Here is a 20,201-nt window from a genome sequence, read left to right on the forward strand (position 1 = left end):
CAAATGAAGGTTCGATGAAATATAATGTAAATATTCATATGCAAGAAAGAAGTAAATGGTGTGGGTTTGGTGCTTTACTTTACCCCCAAATGACTTGCTGATTTTCAGCCTTTTTAAATGTTGAAGCTCTCTGTTTCAGGGCTCCAACATTCACATGTAACCAAAATGTCACATTGACAAAATAGACATCACACAGTGTGCCTTTCAATTTTGGCATCTGGTTGTGGCCACAGAGATGATCAATACTTATGGGAATTCCACCATAAATCTCCGATTTTCTTGTGCTTATTTCCAGTTTCCACATGAATTATGTTGGGTCACCTCTGATACATTTAAATGGTAAATGTATACACAATGCATACTTTGGTGTGCAGTTACAGTAAATCCTTCTCTCCCTTTTGATCAAAAAGAGACCTAACATCTTAGTTAATATTTAACTCAATTTTTCTGCTTTGGGATTACATTTAGATGTGTGCAAATTCCTGTTTGGTGTATTTGATGTTATTTTGTTTGAAATTGTACAGTATATTTACTCCTGGTATATTTAAAGAAAACATAAGACATACTTGTCCATAGTATAAGTTTCCACATTGGTTGAACAGAGTAGAATGAGTTCAAACCCATTCCTTTGTTATGGAAGCTGTTTGGTTTTCTTTCTGGTAGAGCAGTGAGTACAATTGAAGAATGCACGAAGCCTGTGCAGGAAATCCTCCTGGGAGCACAGTTGGCATTGGGATTTCACGGGATTGCAGATTTCAGAGGAGAAGTGGTATTTGCACAGTTAGTGCAAAATGAACAGCTGACCACATTGGTCCATATTGTTGGTAAGTAGTTTGATTAGGAGATGCTTTCCGAAGTATTTATATCATTGGTACCAATGAAAAAATGTTTATCAGGCAAGAATTCCACAAATATTTTAGAATACTGTATGTTTTGTTCTTCAGAACTAGGGAGTGTTTTTAATTAATTGCTTTCTAGATAAACTCATTCCCGAATTATGTTCCCAGCATTTTTACTACATTTTATCTGGTTTCCCAGTTTAGCCTTTTGTTACCTTTGACCAGGTGCTTCGGGAAAATATTGCCTGTGTTAAAGGTAAGAAACCGTGAGATCTGAATGTTCTCCCACATAATGAAGGTGCCAGCTGTTTCAGATATCTTGCCTTTTTTTTGTTCATTAACACAGTAAAATTTTTCCAAGTCTATTATTTAATTTCCTGTCAAACATGCATTTTGTATGCATTTTCAAAAAGTCAGTCACAATTTCATCTGGGTGACACTCAATTCAGGATAAAATTACATAGTGCATACCTACTTGGGACAGGGCAGATCCAGCAGACAGGTACAGTGCCCTCCACAATGATTGGGTCAAAGATCCATCATTTATTTATTTGCCTCTGTACTTCTCAATTTGAGATTTGTAATAGAAAAAATCACGTGTGGTTAAAGTGCACATTGTCAGATTTTATTAAAGGGTAGTTTTTTCATTTTGGTTTCACCATGTAGAAATTACAGCAGTTTATACCTAGTTCCCCCATTTCTGGGCACCATAATGTTTGGACACATGGCTTCACAGATGTTTAATTGCTCAGATGTGTTTAAATGCCTCCTTAATGCAGGTATAAGAGAGCTCTCAGCAGCCAGTCTTTCCTCCAGTCTTTCCATCGCCGTTTCCATCAACATGAGGACCAAAGTTGTGCCAATCAAAGTCAAAGAAGCCATTATGAGACTGAGAAACAAGAATAAAACTGTTAGAGACATCAGCCAAACCTTAGGCTTACCAAATCAACTGTTTGGAACATCATTAAGTAGAAAGAGAGCACTGGTGAGCTTACTAATCGCAAAGGGACTGGCAGGCCAAGGAAGACCTCCACAGCTGATGACAGAAGAATTCTCTCTATAATAAAGAAAAATCCCCAAACACCTGCCCGACAGATCAGAAACACTCTTCGGGAGTCACAGGTGTGGATTTGTCAATGACCACTGTCATGAACAGAAATACAGAGGCTACACTGCAAGATGCAAACCACTGGTTAGCCGCAAAAATAGGATGGCCAGGTTACAGTTTGCCAAGAAATACTTAAAAGAGCAACCACAGTTCTGGAAAAAGGTCTTGTGGACAGATGAGATGAAGATTCACTGAAATCAGAGTGATGGCAAGAGCAAAGTATGGCGGAGAGAAGGAACTGCCCAAGATCCAAAACATACCACCTCTGGTAAAGCAACAAAGGAGTTTTTCAAAGTTAAAAAATGGTAATTTCTTGAGTGGCGAAGTCAATTCACCGATCTGAACCCAATTCAGCATGCCTTTTTTTGCTGAATAGAAAACTGAAGGGGACTAGCCCCCAAAGGACATTCTTGCCATAGAGGGAGTACAGAGAAGGTTCACCAGACTGATTCCTGGGATGTCAGGACTATCATATGACGAAAGACTGGATAGACTCGGCTTCTACTCGCTAGAATTTAGAAGATTGAGCGAGGATCTTATAGAAACGTACAAAATTCTTAAGGAGTTGGATAGGCTAAATGCAGGAAGATTGTTCCCGATGTTGGGGAAGTCCAGAACAAGGGGTCACAGTTTAAGGATAAAGGGGAAATCTTTTAGGACTGAGATGAGAAAAACATTTTTTACACAGAGAGTGGTGAATCTGTGGCATTTTCTGCCACAGAATGTAGTTGAGGCCAGTTCATTGGCTATATTTAAGAGGGCATTAGATGTGGCCCTTGTGGCTAAAGGGATCAGGGGGTATGGAGAGAAGGCAGGTACAGGATACTGAGTTGGATGATCAGCCATGATCATATTGAATGGCGGTGCAGGCTCGAAGAGCCGAATGGCCTACTCCTGCACCTATTTTCTATGTTTCTAAAACAAGCATAAGCTAGAGAGAGATGGCTGCAATACAGACCTGGCAGAGCATCACCAGAGAAGACACCCAGCAACTGGAGATGTCCATGAATCGCAGACTTCAAGCAGTCATTGCATGCGAAGGATATGCAACAAAATACTAAAGATGACTACTTTCATTCGCATGACATTAGCCTAAATTTTGAGACTTAGATGTTGCATGTATTTTGCTGGATAACTGTGGGCAAGCTATGAGCAATCAAAATACGTAGAAGAGGAAGGTACATGTCCACCCAAAAATGATCCAAATAGGAAATTGTTATCATGTTCTTTATAAAAATAATAATTTGCTGAATAATTGATCCACTGCTCGGCTCTCTGGCAACCGCATAATATATTGAAGGGAAGATAATAGGATCAGTAGAAATGATGGGAGTGCTGTCAAATTTTCTCCAATGTTTGGTCTATTACGTATTTGATCTTCCCCTCTATTTTGTAACAAGACTTTAACGTATTTACTGTTATAGATCCGACATGACTGCTTGGAAAATGTGTTCTTTGGTAAAAAGGCATGAAGGGAGAAAGCCTTTGATGTCTCTTTTTCCAGACGGAAATATATCATTTTTTATGATAATTATAGAATGTGATTGATATTTATTATTTTGGCATTGGCATTTAACATTGATTTGTCCCCTCATGAAATGTCTAATTTTAGTTGACATTTATTAATTTATTTAAAATTTCTCGTGATTGTGGCTGTGACGCAATTTGACATGCACTCTTGTCCTTGGCTATATTTATTTCTGGTACAATTGTAAGCCGACCCATATTAATGTTGTCCTTAGTTTGTATGAATGTCAACTGTATTGATTATTTCATTGGAAATAAGACTGGCTATAGAATACCAAATAATAACTTACAGAATAAAATAACAACTAAAAATGACTATCGATTGTAAAATTAATATTTTGAATTTACAGTGACTAACATTAAAGCACGAATGTACCTGCTTACGTCCTTTTCAGAAATTTCGAGCATAGTTTGCCATTATAGCCGAGCATATTCTGTTGACACGTAGACACTTGTAATGTAGGAAATACAGTAGCTAATTCGACGCCGCAGTATCCCTTAAATGCCAGTGAGACTGTTTTTAAATAAATACTTGCCATGACATTGAAAATAGCTAATTTACTTCTACAAATTGTGCTAGGAATCTTTTATTTTTCTCAATATAATATTTCAATACATACTAGGTTCTTGACTCTGGAGAATGAGAAAAATAGCCACAAATGTTCAACTTAGGGGGAAGACTACTTTCTGTCTGAATGATGGGGTATTAGCTATAAGGAGAAGTATTTGGATAATTTTCTCTGGAACATCGGATGCTTAGGGGAGACCTGATACAAGTTCATAAAATTAGGAAAGTATAGATGGGGTAGACAGTCAGAACATTTCCCACAGGATTTGTATGGAAAGAGCTGCCAGAGGAGGTAGTTGACACAGGCACTATTGCATCATTTCAGAAACATTTAGACAGGTACATGGATGGGATAGGTTGAGAGGGATATGGTCCAAACGCAGGCAGGTGGAACTACTGTTGGTCGGCGTCGGCAAGTTGGGCTGAAGGGCTGAAGGGCCTGTTTCCACACTGTATGACTATGATTCTATGGATGGAAATAACAAAGATGGTGGGAAATTTTCCTGGGGGGGGAATTCTTAGAGACAGTATCTATCTGCATAGTTTTGAAAAAAACAACCATAGGGATAAGGGCCAAATGCAAGTAAATGGGACTAGTTCATGAAGACATCTCGCTTGCAATGAACGGGTTGGGCTGAAAGACTAGTTTCCATGCTGTATATAACTATGAATGTCTCCATTTATTTGAATGGAACATCCAATAAGTCTAATATTTAATTAAATATTATGGCCAGTTTTCTATTGTACACGCATTCCCAGAATGATGAAACTTACTTAATTTTTAGATCATTAACTAGGGGAGAATTGAATCACTGCCTGAAAGGTGAAAAGTTAGTAGACTAAACTGCGCATGAACGAGTCCACCTCATGCTTACCTTGATGTAGTTATTTAATGTATTTCAAACATAACATCACGCAGACGATTATGCTCCTGAAAAATACATTTGTTAAGATGATTAAAGCTATTTAAAAAATTAGATCTGTTTAGCAAAACGTTTACTTAAATGTTCTTGAAGAAGGTTGCCAACCCAAAACATCAAACTCTCTTTTCTTCCATAGAAGCTGACGAACCCACTGAGCAGTTTTTGCTCATGATTCCAGTATTTACTGTCTCTTCTGTCTCCATTTATTTGAATGGAACATCCAATGAGTCTAATATTTAATAAAAAATAGTCAAAGGCCTAATTTTAAACTTTCTGATGACAAAAAGGTTTCTGACAATTCCTAAATGCCAATCTATAAAATCAAGAGAGGAATAGATCGGGTAGATGCACTGAATCCCTTGCCCAGAGTAGGGGAATCGAGGACCAGAGGACATAGGTTCAAAGTGAAGAGGAAATGATTTAATAGGAATCTGAGGGGTAACTTTTTCACACAAAGGGTGGTGGGTGTATGGAACAAGCTGCCAGAGGAGGTAGTTGAGGCTGGGACTATCCCAACGTTTAAGAAACAGTTGGACAGGTACATGGATAGGACAGGTTTGGAGGGATATGGACCAAGCGCAGGCAGGTGGGAATAGTGTAGCTGGGACATGTTGGCCGGTGTGGGTAAATTGGGCCGAAGGGCCTGATTCCACACTGTATGACTCTATGACAAAACTTTGGCAATTTTCTTATCACAGCTCTTCAGCAGATGATCATAATTGTAATTTATTAACCAAGTATGTTTTGCAACATACGAGGAATTTGGTTTGCCATACAGTCATGCCAAAAAAGCAACAAGACACACAATAAAAATTGGACATATACATCCACCACAATGGTTCCTCCCCATTCCCCACTGTGATGGAAGGCAATAAAGTCTTATCTTTCCTCCTTTTCTCCAGCGGTCTGGGCAGTCGAAACATCCGCAGTCGGAGTGATTGAAGCTCCCGCAAACAGCGATCAAAGCCGTCACGTCGGGGCGTACTAGGCTCCCACAGCTTGGAGCTCCCGAAGTCGGCCCCTAACCAGGGACCACGAGCTGCACGTTGTTATAGTCCGCATGCTCCCGCGGTTGGAGCTCCGAGGCTGATCCCTGGCAAAGGGATCGCAAGCTCCACAATTTTAAATCCGCAGGCTTCCATGGTTGGAGCTCCCGAGGTCCCAGCAAGAGGCCGCCAGCTCCACGATGTTAGGCCGCAGTGCAGACGGAGATACGACACAGAAAAAGTCACATCTCCGTTGAAGATAGAGATTTAAAAAGTTTCCCCCACCCCTCCCACTTTCCCCCACATAACACAAAACTAAAGGGAAACTAAAACATACATTTTACAGAAGGAAAAAGACGAGACAGATCGTTGGCAAGTAAGCCATCGCACGGCACCCACGATTGCCTTTTTGAAAATAGTTACAATTATTAAACACTTGCAAACATACAGAATGAAATGCACATCTTGCCAGACTGTTATTTAGCCAAGTAATGGATATGATTCTTCCTGAGATTATTGATTGTATCTTTACTTTATGTCGTGTAACAGCTCTGTGCCACATTCAGAGACATATTAGATGTCTACTTTTTCCAGAATTAGCTGAATTTTATCTGCTTATTCCACAGAGACTGTAAGGAAAAGATTCCAAGCAAATGGCATTTTGATTGGAGAGAGCAGAGCTTTTAAACCTCACTTAACCTTTATGAAATTATCAAGGGCACCAAAGCTACATCACCAGGTCAGATTGCATTTCCAATGAATCATAAGCAAAGTATATAAGTAAGCCAATATCAGAAACAATCATTTGATCAGAAACAATCATTTGAAGTTACTGTGATGTAAATGTTGATGCTGCTGTGCAGAAATTCCAAGAGTGCTGCATGTACGAGGTGTATTGGTTCGTAATAACTTTGTCTTTATCACAAGATTTGTCCTTTTACTACAGTGTTGTATGAACATGAGAGGTAAGAAGAAACAGGTGAAACAGCGGTCTTGCTGATGTGAAGTCATATGTTGCTGCTTATTCAAAAAATGAACAGTGTTGCAATTATTTCCTTTTTGTTTATTATCCTAGTGAAGGTCGGTTTTATGTTGGGATAATTTCCTTTTTGTTTATTTATTATAATGATCGTCGGTTTTATGTATCATGCATTTTTTTTAAATGACCATTAACATCAGGCATATCCTGTCTAGTTTAATACCTTGACTTTTTGAGCTTGCCATGAGAAGACAGCCTATGAAACTAAAATTTGTGCTAATACAATCAAATTGGGTTCTGGATATCTGCAAATGTTTTATGCAAGACCTGCATAGCATAAAGATTTGAGATTTGCATCATCATGGAGCAGGAAGTAAATCTAACCCACAGCAGCATTAAATCATAATGTTTTAGTCTTAATTCTTCTATATTAGGTGTTAAGTTTGAACTAATGCTCTAATATGAAATCCTTAAGATCTTGTATGTTAAAGTTTGGCAAAGTACGATAGTATGATCCAAACAATAAAGATGTTATTCTGATACTAACATTGCAAAAGGTGAGGACAACAGAACTCCTCATGTTCTGTGAAAAGCCTGTCTCTATGAAGAAAATATTTTTGTGAGAATCTGAGTATTACCGTTCTTAAGTAGACAGAGGATAAACATACGCATGGTCAGTGTACAATTATATGTGAACTATAATGTAAAAAAGCTGATAAAGCCTATATTTGACAATGCACACCAATGTTATCATGTTTTTTTGTACTGAACTGTGACTTCCTTGATACTCATATGAATAGTTTACGGCCACTGTCCATTTTGGGGCAGTTTAACTGGTGTGTCTTGCTCAACGTTTTTCTCATAAATATTATAAATCTCATAAATGAAAAAAAATGGTTCCTTTACAAATAGTTCAAGCATTTTCATTAAAAATATGAAAGATTTTGCTGTATTTTTTTTATTTTGTTCACTTTTCCATTACATTTCTCCTTAGGGTGGCGCCATTGAGTGTGGCAGCCTCGCCAGCAGCTGTGTGTCCTTTCACCCTATTTGTTATTTTTAGTGTGTCTAAAATTATGTTTTAATGGTTTAGTCTTTTTTATGTGGGGGGTGGGGGAGGGATAAGGAGGAAACCATTTCCCAGTCACTTACCTGGACGGAGATGCGTCTTTTTTCCGAGTCGCATCTTCGCCCCCTGCCTCGCGGCCTACCAACTGGATTGGCGCAGCCTTTCCTGCCGGAGACCGGCCAGAGCTACAGCAGCGGCGCAGCACTGAATTACCATCGCGGAGCGGGACGATGCCTTACCGGGGATCGCCATGTTGGAGCTCCGGAGTGTTGGGTCTGCTGATTAACACCGTGGAGCTGTGGTCTGCAGAGCTTCTAGCCGCGGGGGGCGCTGACTTTAACATCGCGGAGGTTTGGGACCCCTTGCTGGGGGTCACCAGTGTTGGATCTCCATCCAGTTCGGCCTGTGGACTTCGGAAGCCGCGGTCTTCGGTAGGAAGTGGCCGATTCGGAAACTCCAAGCCGCGAGTGTGTTCCGATCTGTTCCGATGTTGGAGTTCCAATCATCCCGGCGAGAGGGCCTGAACATCGGGCCGTCCGTAGTGGCGACTGCGGAGGGTTCAAAAGCCCTGACCACAGGTGAACAAAGAGGAAGATGACTGAACCTTATTGCCTTCCCTCACAGTGGGGAAACGTTGATTCCGCTGTGGGGGATGTTCATGTTAAACTCTATTGTGTATTGTGTTCATTTTTATTTGTATCTCTGTATGGTAACTCAAATCTCAATGTACCAATTGGTGCATGTGACAATAAATGGAACTTGAACTTGTTAAAAAAAATCTGACTATTTATGATATGGTTACATTAGCAATCATTCGATTTATCTCTGCTTTTTGTTTTGAAAATGGCGCCTAATGGATTGGGAGCACACATTAGCCAGGTATCCTGATATAATGCATAGGAAGGAACTGCAGATGCTGGTTTTAACTAAAGTTAGACACAGAATGCTGGAGTAACCCTCCAAAGTTATTGGAATGTTTGGTGGAGATTACCACAGAAGAACTGCCAGGCAGCTTAAGTCCTATTCCATAATTTTAATGAAATCAATGGCATTGATATACAGAAGATAGACATAAAATGCTGGAGTAACTCAGCGAAACAGGCAGCATCTCTGGATAAAAGGAATGGGTGACGTTTTGGGTCAAGACCCTTCGCCAGACTAGTCTGAAACGTCCTGTTCCTTCTCTCCAGATATGTAGCCTGTTTCGCTGAGTTACTCCAGCATTTTGTGTCTATCTTCTATGTATCATTGCCATTGATTTCACTAAAATTATTGAATGGGACTTCAGCTGCCTGGCAGTTCTTCCGTGGTAATCACCACCAAACATTCCAATAACTTTGGAGGGTGTATTTGGCAGGCAACTCTGTCTTCACCCTCCCACCCTTTAAACCAGGTCTGAGAAATGGGAAAACTTGCTCCATAACCCCAATCTTTTTAATATATGGTCAGGCTTGTTCAAAAGCTTCTGGAGGTTAGCACACCTCATTTCATCAATTGTTCTGGCCTCTATTTCACTCAAGTCCCACCCCACATGATTTACTTCAAAGTGGCCTAAAAATCAGCCCAATTGGAAAAACAAAGAAAATAAGATTTGTCACACTCACCATGCCAAAATTTGATAAAATAAAGTCAATCTCTGTAGTCAACCATCTATAATCTATTTACACGAAGAATGTAGAAAACAGGAGCTTTTGAGGCAGTTGAGGCAGGTACTATAACACCATTTATAAGACACATGGACAGGTGCATGGTTAGGAAAGATTTAGAACGTTTCATCTCTTCAGTGGAGCTGCTAATTTTAGATCAGACTGCTCTGAAGTGTTCATTCATCCTTAACTAATTAAGTTTTCTGGTTTGTTTGGATTTACAGAATGTCATTGAGGTGACGGGTCAAATGGAAAGTGGCATGGTAGAAACATTGTATGCTGGATGATAAAATATCTGTACATAAAATATCTACATCACTATACTAACTAATACAAATTCCAGAATATTTGGTTGATATTCAGTTCCTTAACAACATTACCTTAGCTGTGTCAGGTCTTATAACCACAGTAAAGAAAGGAATATATGCATTTATTTCATCAGTATAAAATCATTGAATCAAATTTAACAAGGCAGGATGTTGAAGCTAGGACCCAGTTAAATTGCACCACGTCATAAAGTACAACCCATTAAATATTTTAAGAAATAATATAAATGGGGACCTGCAATGTACTCGAGTAGAGGCAGCATCAAAGAAATGCATGTTTTCTCTATTGTTTACATGGTGAATATTAGGCCTGCAAACGCATTTTTTGGTTGATTGTCAAAGTATAGGTTTGTTCTTTCAGCATTCAACGACTCTTACAAAAATATTTTTATGGACGTAAACTGATCTATCCAGGTAAATGATACTATAATTACAGTACTGTTAATAAGGGAAGAGGTGAATAATGTGAAGGCTGACTTTAAGTCAGGAAGTAGAGTCAGAAGTACCACGGATCTGTGGTATTTTACATCCAGATGCGTCATTATTCTGGTAATTAAAATTGCATTTAATTTTACAAACAGTTCTTACCATATTAATGCACTTGGACTCTTGAAGTGTGTTGGGATATTTTTTGTTAAATATTATTACATTTTATTGTGAAGATCAGTGCTTTCTATAATTGGAACAATATTTGCTTTTTTATCTGATAGGATTGGCTGCAGCTACCAGATTATTTTCATTTTACCTTCACAGTTCGCAGCTAAATTACAAAACTTGGTAGTAAGCAAAGTTAAAGATTTTGTATACAAACTACCATCCACTTTGTAATACTGGTAATTCACAATGCAAGTGCTCTGATACCAGCTTAAGTTTTAATTTAGTGCATTTTCATGTGAGCAAAAGGTTAAAATTGTACCTGTAACATGAAAAGCTGAGGATTATCTTGAATTGTATAAGGATTGTATTTAATAATTGGATGTGACTGAAGAGTTTGGAAACAAATTACAACAGTTGCAGCTCAACAGCTAGAATTTAATCATTATTGATTCTGTATATGAACTATTCTGCCCTATATAATTACTGTATCTTAAATAACCGTAAATAATCATTTTGTGTGAAACCTTGATTATATTGCTGTCCATTGTGACAGTAATACAACCTCTGAGTCAGAAGGTTGATTCTAATCTAAAGTCACTTTTGAGATTTGAGAGCAATAAATTAAATGTGCACAACTGAGGGAGTTGCTCTGTTTTGTAAGAATATTACATTCTGTTCCTTTTAAGTGTTTGTAAAATATTCATGGCACTATTTTAAAGAACAGCAGAGAATTTTCTCTGGTATCCCAGCCAATCCTCTATTTATCAGCAAATAAAAACAAACGTACTGGTTATCTATTTGATCGTTTGGGTACTTTTGTGTGCAATTTTAATAGCCATATTTTGGACATCGCAACTGACAGATTTTTGGAAGTAATTCATTGGACTGAAATGCACTTACACTGGCAGTTTTGGAGAACTGCCAGTGACATTCTCTTCACTGAATCGTGGTCAGAAAGCACAGAAACAGGCCTATCGGCCCAATGACTATGCACTGACTGTCAACTATCCACTTACACTAATCAGCCATTAATAATAATTGTCATTACTCTTCCCACATTGCCATCAATTCAACTATGCAAGAGGGGCAATACGAGTAGTCAATTAACCTACCAACTTGGAATGGTGAGAGTTAACTGCACAAGGCCACAGAAAAATTCCATACAAACAGTATTAGGTCTCTACTGGTGTGGGAGTGGGGAGGGGAGGGAGGAAGGGGAGCACACCGCTCCTAACTGCATCATCATGCCACCCATGCCTGTATGAAAAGCCTAGATCAGAGACAAGCTGGGAGTCGGATGCAAGTGAATTAGATCTACCCTTCTGCTGCTGGACTTGCCACTTATGCAGCAGTGCCAAACACATTTGCATTCAGCCCTTTATAATTCAGTAGCTTGCCTTATTCATCCTCCAACAATAATTTAAAACATGTGGTTGGTTTGTTTTTTTCTTTATTTTCTTTTAATTTTAACTAATTTATAGTAGATTATGGTATTTTAGATAAATATATTGAATTTTTCATATTATTTACATCTTCGAACTGTTTTAAAAATTATCGTATTATCTGAGTTTTATAAATAGTCCTAATGCTTATATCAGCAGTCGTTGGATGTAGCAGGGTGCCTTGTGGGAGGGGGGAGGGGAAAGCAAAGTGCTGGAGTAACTCATCGGTTAGGTGGCATGAAGTCTAAAGAAGGGATTCTTGACTTGGCATTACCCATCTATGTCTTCCAGATATGCTGCCTGACCCGCTGAGTTACTTCAGAACTTTGGTTTTTATTTGTAAACCACCATCTGCAGTTCCTTGTGTCTGAATTGTCTGAGGTTTAGTTGCTGCTTGTGACCTGTAACTTTGCAGCCTGGCTGTGGCAGCCAGGACTCCAGACCCATTGGTATTACAGAGCTGTAAAAGGAAATGTGCGCATAGGAAAAATACACAAACAGCAATGACCCTTAGGTCATCACTCTGTGAGCACAGAATTGGAAAGCAGGCAAGTCATCCTCATCCTCAAAGGTATGCAGCCTTTCCCCGATCAACAAAAGAGATGGGTTCCTGTAATTTATTTCACGATGAAATACACCATGGACATTTTTGGACAGTGCATTCCCAGTGGACACGGTGCCCTGTTCCTTATAGCAAAACATAGCTAAACATAGCTTTGTAAATTAAAGATATGTATCCCAAAGAGTCAATATCAAAATTCATAAATCAAGAAATTGTAAATCGTGTAATTACTGTATTTAGATGCATGCCTTTCTCTGTACGGTTTTAGTTGATTAAAGTAAGAAGAAATATATAACATCCAATTTGCCTACCCATCAGTAAGAGTGCTAATATTGTTACCTGGAACACTGACATATTTTGAACATTGTGTTTGCAATGATTGTGTTATGAACATCACTGTGATAAAATGTACAGTGAACAAAGAACAGTTTGTCAAACATTCTACCATAAGTACCTCCTGTACATCAGCGAGACCAAACATTGGCGATCATTTCACCGAACACTTGCACTCGGTCTGCCAAAGCCTACTTGATCCTCACGGTTGCAAATTTTAATCCCCTTCCCATTCCCATACTGACCTTTCTAACCTGGATCTCCTCCATTGCCAGAGTGAGGCAACACACAAACTGGAGGAACAGCACTTCATATTCTCCTTGGGTTGCTTACAAACCAATGGTATGTGAACAATGAATTCACCAATTTTAGGTAATATCCAACACCCACCCACCCCCTCCCCTTTATCCCCACACCCCACTCCTTTCTCCCCCACACCCTCCCCAGTGCCCCAGGTGGACTAGCACCTACTTTTCCCCTCTCCACCCGTCTCTCATACCTGCTTTTATCTCTGTTTCAATCATCTGCCTATCAAACCCTCCTCCCTCGCCTGTGACCTCCTATTACCTGCCATGCTTTGTTCCACATCTCCTCTCTGCAAGCTTTCTTCCCCTCCCCCCCCCCCGCCAACAATCAGTCTGAACAAGGATCCCAATACAAAACTTCATGTCCTTATTCTCCAGAGATGCTATCTGACCCATTGAGTTACTGCAGCTTTCGGTGTACTTTTCTACCATAATGTATGCATTAGCATTGAATTGTAGCTTAAAATTGTTCACTAGTTCACATTGAACTAGTTGTCAGGTTTCCGTACAGTAACACACTTCTGCGCAAAATATGATTGAAATACAGTGGTGAGATCAGTTGTGTGTCAAGGGTACCAGAATTAATTATCTTTGCATTATTGAAGTGAGAGTGGAATTCTGTTGCCTGTGGATTTTATATGTATCTATATGAAGATCTGATACTCATGAAAATAAATTTGTTGGCTTAAAATTGCTTTGGGCTATTGTCGATGCTGTCCCAAATCCCAGGGTATTTAACAAACTAAGACAGTGGATTTGACCTGTATTGTCACAATAATACCAGTTGTCCAGCTCAAGAAGCTGAAGGCAGAGAGTCATCCCACCCCTTTGGAGTGGGACCCATAGCCCGGAAAGAAGAACTTCAGGAAAACACCTCTAAGTTGATCCTGGAGTTAAGGAATAAATATCCTAGATTTCATTAATTTGTTCTCAGAACCAGCAGGTTCTATCAGCAAGCCACATTTGTTGGGTCCATTAGTGATAACCTGAATGGAATTCATTGAAATTCCTCTTTGCCTTTTACACATCCGGGATTTAACCGGAATATACAATGAACCATTCACCCTCTCCTCACCACCCTGGCAACCAATACTCCACCCCTCGAATGCAATATACAAGGCTGTTAAGGATCAAAATCTGATGTATTTGAATTAATTTATTAAATATTGATGTTGATCAATATTAATATTTAATATTGATCTAATATTAATATGTTCATAATTCAGAGTTATACAGTAAATGATGCCACCTTTAAATCAAATGTGTCTGTCCTGGCTTTGTGGAAGAGCAGTCTACATAATCTCCTTTACTCTCTCCCCAATAGCCGTGCAAATGTTTTCTTTTTATTCCGTTTTCTTAAAATTCCTGTAGATTCGTCTTCTGCACCCTTTCAATTTGGACATCCACATTATAACATTAAAAACAAATATTCAGTTCCTTCTGGAATATATTGAAAACATTGTTAAACATTGAACAGTTCTCGACCTGTCAACCAGATTCTAACATTGCTCCCAGAAACAGATAACTTAGCTTGACATGTCTGGCAGCGTAATGAATACATCAACGTTGAATTCTAAAATTACAAGAAGCAGCATGTGACATTTTTGTTAGCGTGACCGTGTTAGTTGACAACAAATCATCACATTCTATTGAGTTTGACATGGTGTTCCAATGAATAGTGTCGAGAAATCCTTATTATCTCACTCAGTTATGGAGAAAAATTGTGTGGTCATAAGATGCACCGGTATATAATATGCTTTCCTTAGGGGGAAGCTCAGGGGATGAGAAATGCAATAAAAAGAATGGGGAGAATATGGAATTTGTTACCATGGGGGTAGTTGAGATGAATAGTACAGATACATTTAAGGAAAGGCTAGGCAAAACAAATGAAAGAAGAATCATACGGTAAGAAAACAGGCCCTTCAGCCCAACTCATCCATGCTGACCTAGATGCCTATCTAAAACTTTCCTATCTATATACTGTCCAAATGCCTTTTAAATATTGTTACTGTATCTACCTCAGTCACTTTGGCAACTTATTTCACATACATACCATCCTTGGTGCATGCGTACCAACACTAGGGTGTTACACTGTTAGAATTAAATGAGGAAAAGCTGATGGCGAGAGAAGTATAAACATCAACATAGATTAGTTGGGCTAAATGGCATATTTCAATGGTGAATATCATATGTAATACTTTCATCTATGTTAAACGCTTCTAAGGCAATTGCTCAGGATCGAGGATGACTTGCTTTTACTTGTGCATTCTGAGATGCCTCGTAAGGCCAATGTGGGAAGGGCAATCTTTTTTTTGCAGATGGGCAAGAGGTACCCAATGGAATGGGGGTATTGATAGTTTATGAGATGGTGCACTCCTTCTGTTGTAAACACATGGATTTTAATTTCTCAATACCATCACAAATGGTCCCTCACTTTGAACACAAAAAGGAGTAGATGAAGAGGCTGCATTTCTTCATGGAAACTTTCAACACAACCTTAAATCTTTTTCCTTTGTCCACCCAGTAATTTCCTTCCAAGGCAGAGCTCTTAATAGAGTATCTGTTGCAGGAGTCTGGTGTTGGAAATGGGTGCAATAAGGCTTGCATAACAGTGTTGGTGCCGGTAACATTGGTTTGGGGGAGAATGCTGATATTGGTTCACTTCTCTTTCCAGAAGATTTTGAGGAGACAGCAAGGACGGTATTTTTTCAATAAATTGACTGTCTGCCTCTGTGACGTGATAAGGTCATATGGAATAGGAGTAGAATTAGGCCATTTGCCCCATCAAGCCTTCTCCGCAATTCAATCATGGCTGATCTATCTATCTCTCTTAACCCCATTCTCCTGCCTTCACCCCATAACCTCTGAAACCTGCACTAATCAAGAATCATAGGGTCATACAACATGGAAAAAGTTCGGCCCACTTGCCCAGTCCAACCAACATGCCCCATCTACACTAGATACACCTGCCTATGCTTAGCCCATAACTCTGGTCAATTCTGAGGCAAGAGATGTTTTGCGCCATAACCAACCTCTCAAGGCACTTGATTAAGGTGGGTGTAAATGCGAGCAGATGGTGGTCATTGCGACAGGTCACCGTTCTCTTCTTGTGCACCCATAGAATTCCAAATTATTTTTATTTTGATAATCAGAAGAGGTATGTTGCAGACTTTGAAAAAAAGTATTTTTAGATGCACCATTTGATCCCTTTATCTTTCACATTGACTCCAAATGTAATGTCAAATTTAAATTTTTTCTTCCTGTGTGTTATTTAAATATAATTTGTTTGTCCTGCTTTATACTTCCCTATTTGGACTCAGAGATAGAGTTTTATACAATCTGATTAGTTGAAGACGTATTGCTCTCCCTGTCAACAAACGTACATTGTTCAAGTTCAAGTTCAAGTGAGTTTATTGTCATGTGTCCCTGTATAGGACAATGAAATTCTTGCTTTGCTTAAGCACACAGAAAATAGTAGGCATTTACTACAAAACAGATAAATGTGTCCATAGACCATGATATAAATATATACACACATGAATAAATAAACTGATAGTGCAAATAACAGAAAGTGGTTGCTAATAATCAGAGTTTTGTCCGAGCCAGGTTTAATAGCCTGATGGCTGAGGGGAAGTAGCTATTCCTGAACCTGGTTGTTGCAGTCTTCAGGCTCCTGTACCTTCTACCTGAAGGTAGCAGGGAGATGAGTGTGTGGCCAGGATGGTGTGGGTCTTTGATGATACTGCCATCCTTTTTGAGGCAGCGACTGCGATAAATCCCCTCGATGGATGGCAGTATCATCAAAGACCCACACCATCCTGGCCACACACTCATCTCCCTGCTACCTTCAGGTAGAAGGTACAGGAGCCTGAAGACTGCAACAACCAGGTTCAGGAATAGCTCGATGGATGGAAGGTCAGAGCCGATGATGGACTGGGCAGTGTTTACTACTTTTTGTAGTCTTTTCCTCTCCAGGGCGCTCAAATTGCCGAACCAAGCCACGATGCAACCGGTCAGCATGCTCTCGACTGTGCACCTGTAGAAGTTAGAGAGAGTCTTCCTTGACAATCCGACAATGTACAATCTTGACAATGTACAGTGCCTCCATAATGTTTGGGACAAAGACCCATCATTTTATTTGCCTCTGTATTCCACAATTTGAGATCTGTAATAGAAATAGTCACATGTGGTTCAAGTGCACATTAAGGCCATTTTTATACATTTTGGTATCACCATGCAGAAATTACAGCAGTGTTTATACATGGTCCCCCCCATTTCAGGGCACCATAATGTTTGGGACACAGCGATGTCATGTAAATGAAAGTTGTCATGTTTAGTATTTTGTTGCATATCCTTTGCATGCAATGACTGCTTGAAGTCTGATTCATGGACATCACCAGTTGCTGGGTGTCTTCTTCTTTTTAGCTATGAAAAACTCCTTTGTTGCGTTAGCAGTAAGTGTAGCATCATTGTCTTGCTGTAGAATAAACCGCCGGCCAACGAGTTTTGAGGCATTTGTTTGAACTTGAGCAGATAGGATATGTCTATACACTTCAGAATTCATTATGCTAGACCATCAACAGTTGTATCACCAATGAAGATAAGTGAGCCAGCACCTTCAGCAGCCATATATGCCCAGGCCATAATACCCCACCATTGTATTTCACAGATGATGTGGTATGCAGTGGATCTTGAGCAGTTCCTTCTCTCCTCCATACTTTGCTCTTGCCATCACTCTGATATAAGTGACTCTACACCTAGTCTCACTACACCTCCATCCCCCACCAGGAGGGTCATAAAGCCCTCCGTTTCTTCCTCGACCGCAGAACCAACCAATCCCCGTCTACTAATACTCTCCGCCTGACGCTGGTCCTTACCGTCAACAACGTTTCCTTTGACTCCACCCATTTCCTCCAAATCCGAAGCGTAGCTATGGGCATGGGCCCCAGCTATGCCTGCCTCTTTGTAGGGTACGTCGAACAATTCTTGTTCGAGGCCTATGGTCTCCGCCACTTCCTTTTTCCCGCTCCCCCCCCCCCCCCCAACATCAGTCTGAAGAAGGGTCTCGACCCGAAACGTCGCCTATTCCTTCGCTCCATAGATTCTGCCTCACCCGCTGAGTTTCTCCAGCATTTTTGTCTACCTCTGATATGTTAATCTTCGTCTCATCTGTCCACAAGACCTTTTTCCAGAACTGTGAATGCTCTTTTAAGTACTTCTTGGCAAACTAACCCAGCTATCCTATTTTTGCAGCTAACTGCAAGTGGTTTGCATCTTGCGGTGTAGCCTCTGTATTTCTGTTCATGAAGTCTTCTGCGGACAGTGGTCATTGACAAATCCACACCTGACTCCTAAAGAGTGTTTCTGATATGTCGGACAGGTGTTTGGGGATTTTTCTTTACAAAGAGAATTCTTCAGTCATCAGCTTCCTTGGCCTGCCAGTCCCTTTGCGATTGGTAAGCTTTCTTTCTTCTTAATGATGTTCCTAACGGATGATTTTGGTAAGCCTAAGGTTTGGCTGATGTCTCTTAACAGTTTTATTCTTGTTTCTCAGTCTCACAATGACTTCTTTCACTTTCATTGGGCCAACTTTAGTCCTCATGTTGATAAACAGCAATAAAGGTTTCCAAAGGTGATGGAAAGACTGGAGGAAAGACTAGGTACTGAGAGCTATCTTGTACCTACATTAAGGAGGCATTTAAATACACCTGAGCACACCTGGGGGGGGGGGGGGGGGGGGGGGGCTATGTATAAACACTGCTGTCATTTCTACATGGTGAAACCAAAATGTGTAAAAATACCCTTTAATAAAATCTGACAATGTGCACTTTAATCACATGTGATTTTTTTCTATTACAAATCTCAAATTGTGGAGTACAGAGGCAAATGAATAAATGATAGGTCTTTGTCCCAAACATTGTGGAGGGCACTGTATATTTGATCTTGAATCACTGTAAATTAAAAACTGCTTAAACAAAAATACTCCTGGTTTTCATTCAAAGTTATGTTGACAGAGTTTTTATTAATTTTCGGGACACAGAACATCAAAATTAATGCTCCCTTACTCGAAATGGTCAGCGACATGTTCCTGAATAATAACCACAGTTTCTTTGTTTATCATCTGCAGGGAATTAAGAAGATTTCTTCAGAACTATATAAAAATCTAAAAAATCATTATTTTGGTGATGAGGTTGTGACTTGCCTACATCTTTGCTCCATGTTAAAGAAAAAACAACCAAATGGCTACTATCACTGCGAGACCTCACTTGCTGTGGGTAAGTTTGTTTGTATTCAGTTAACTTGGAGCTACAAATGTATTTGCTTTTTACCAGGGGATCTCCTCTGCCTTGTGCCAATGGCCAATCTATCTATATTATTACTAAAACTCTTGTCCTCTTCCGGTTTGCGTTTTTTTTAAATTTGCGCAAAAACGCAAAATCCCTGTATTGCTAGGTTTTTTCACCACCCTACTCACCGTTCTCCTCTGCTCCAAGCGCACAAAGTTTTGTTCCGATCGGTGGAATATTACAAAAGGTTTAATAAATTGTGAGATCAACAGATTGGTCTAATCGCCTGTCAGTCACCATGAAGGTAAAGCCCCTTCCGGCACCCACTGTCAATCACCGGGGCGAGGAGAATAAATCCCTGGAGGCGGGCTGAGTCCACAAACCATGCTGATTGAGTCCGCAAGAGTGGAGTCGGGGAAGCCGCTGTGCGGAGTCGGGGAAGCCGCTGTGTGGAGTCGGGGAAGCCGCTGAGTGGAGCTGGGAGGTGCTGTGTGGAGTCGGGGAAGCCGCTGAGTGGAGCTGGGAGGTGCTGTGTGGTGCCAAAGATTTCCAAAGGTGATGGAAAGACAGGAGGAAAGACTAGCTGGGGGCTCTCTTATACCTGCATTAAGGAGCCAATTAAACACACCTGAGCAATTGCAAACGCCTGTGAAGTCATGTGTCCCAAACATTATGGTGCCCTGAAATGGGGGGACTATGTATAA

At 40.0% G+C, this 20,201-nt stretch overlaps 1 protein-coding gene across 1 annotated transcript in view; it reads left to right on the plus strand.

Moving 5' to 3' along the window:
* akap7 (A-kinase anchoring protein 7) overlaps positions 1-20,201 on the plus strand; it is a 148,562-nt gene that overhangs the window by 55,797 nt on the left and 72,564 nt on the right. Inside the window, exons 5-7 of the mRNA XM_033021276.1 lie at positions 664-824; positions 6,578-6,690; positions 19,338-19,485. Coding sequence (XP_032877167.1) covers positions 664-824; positions 6,578-6,690; positions 19,338-19,485 — 422 coding nt within the window. The remainder of the gene's footprint in view (positions 1-663; positions 825-6,577; positions 6,691-19,337; positions 19,486-20,201) is intronic.

This window comes from Amblyraja radiata, chromosome 5, assembly GCF_010909765.2.
Source record: "Amblyraja radiata isolate CabotCenter1 chromosome 5, sAmbRad1.1.pri, whole genome shotgun sequence".
Lineage (NCBI taxonomy): Eukaryota > Metazoa > Chordata > Chondrichthyes > Rajiformes > Rajidae > Amblyraja > Amblyraja radiata.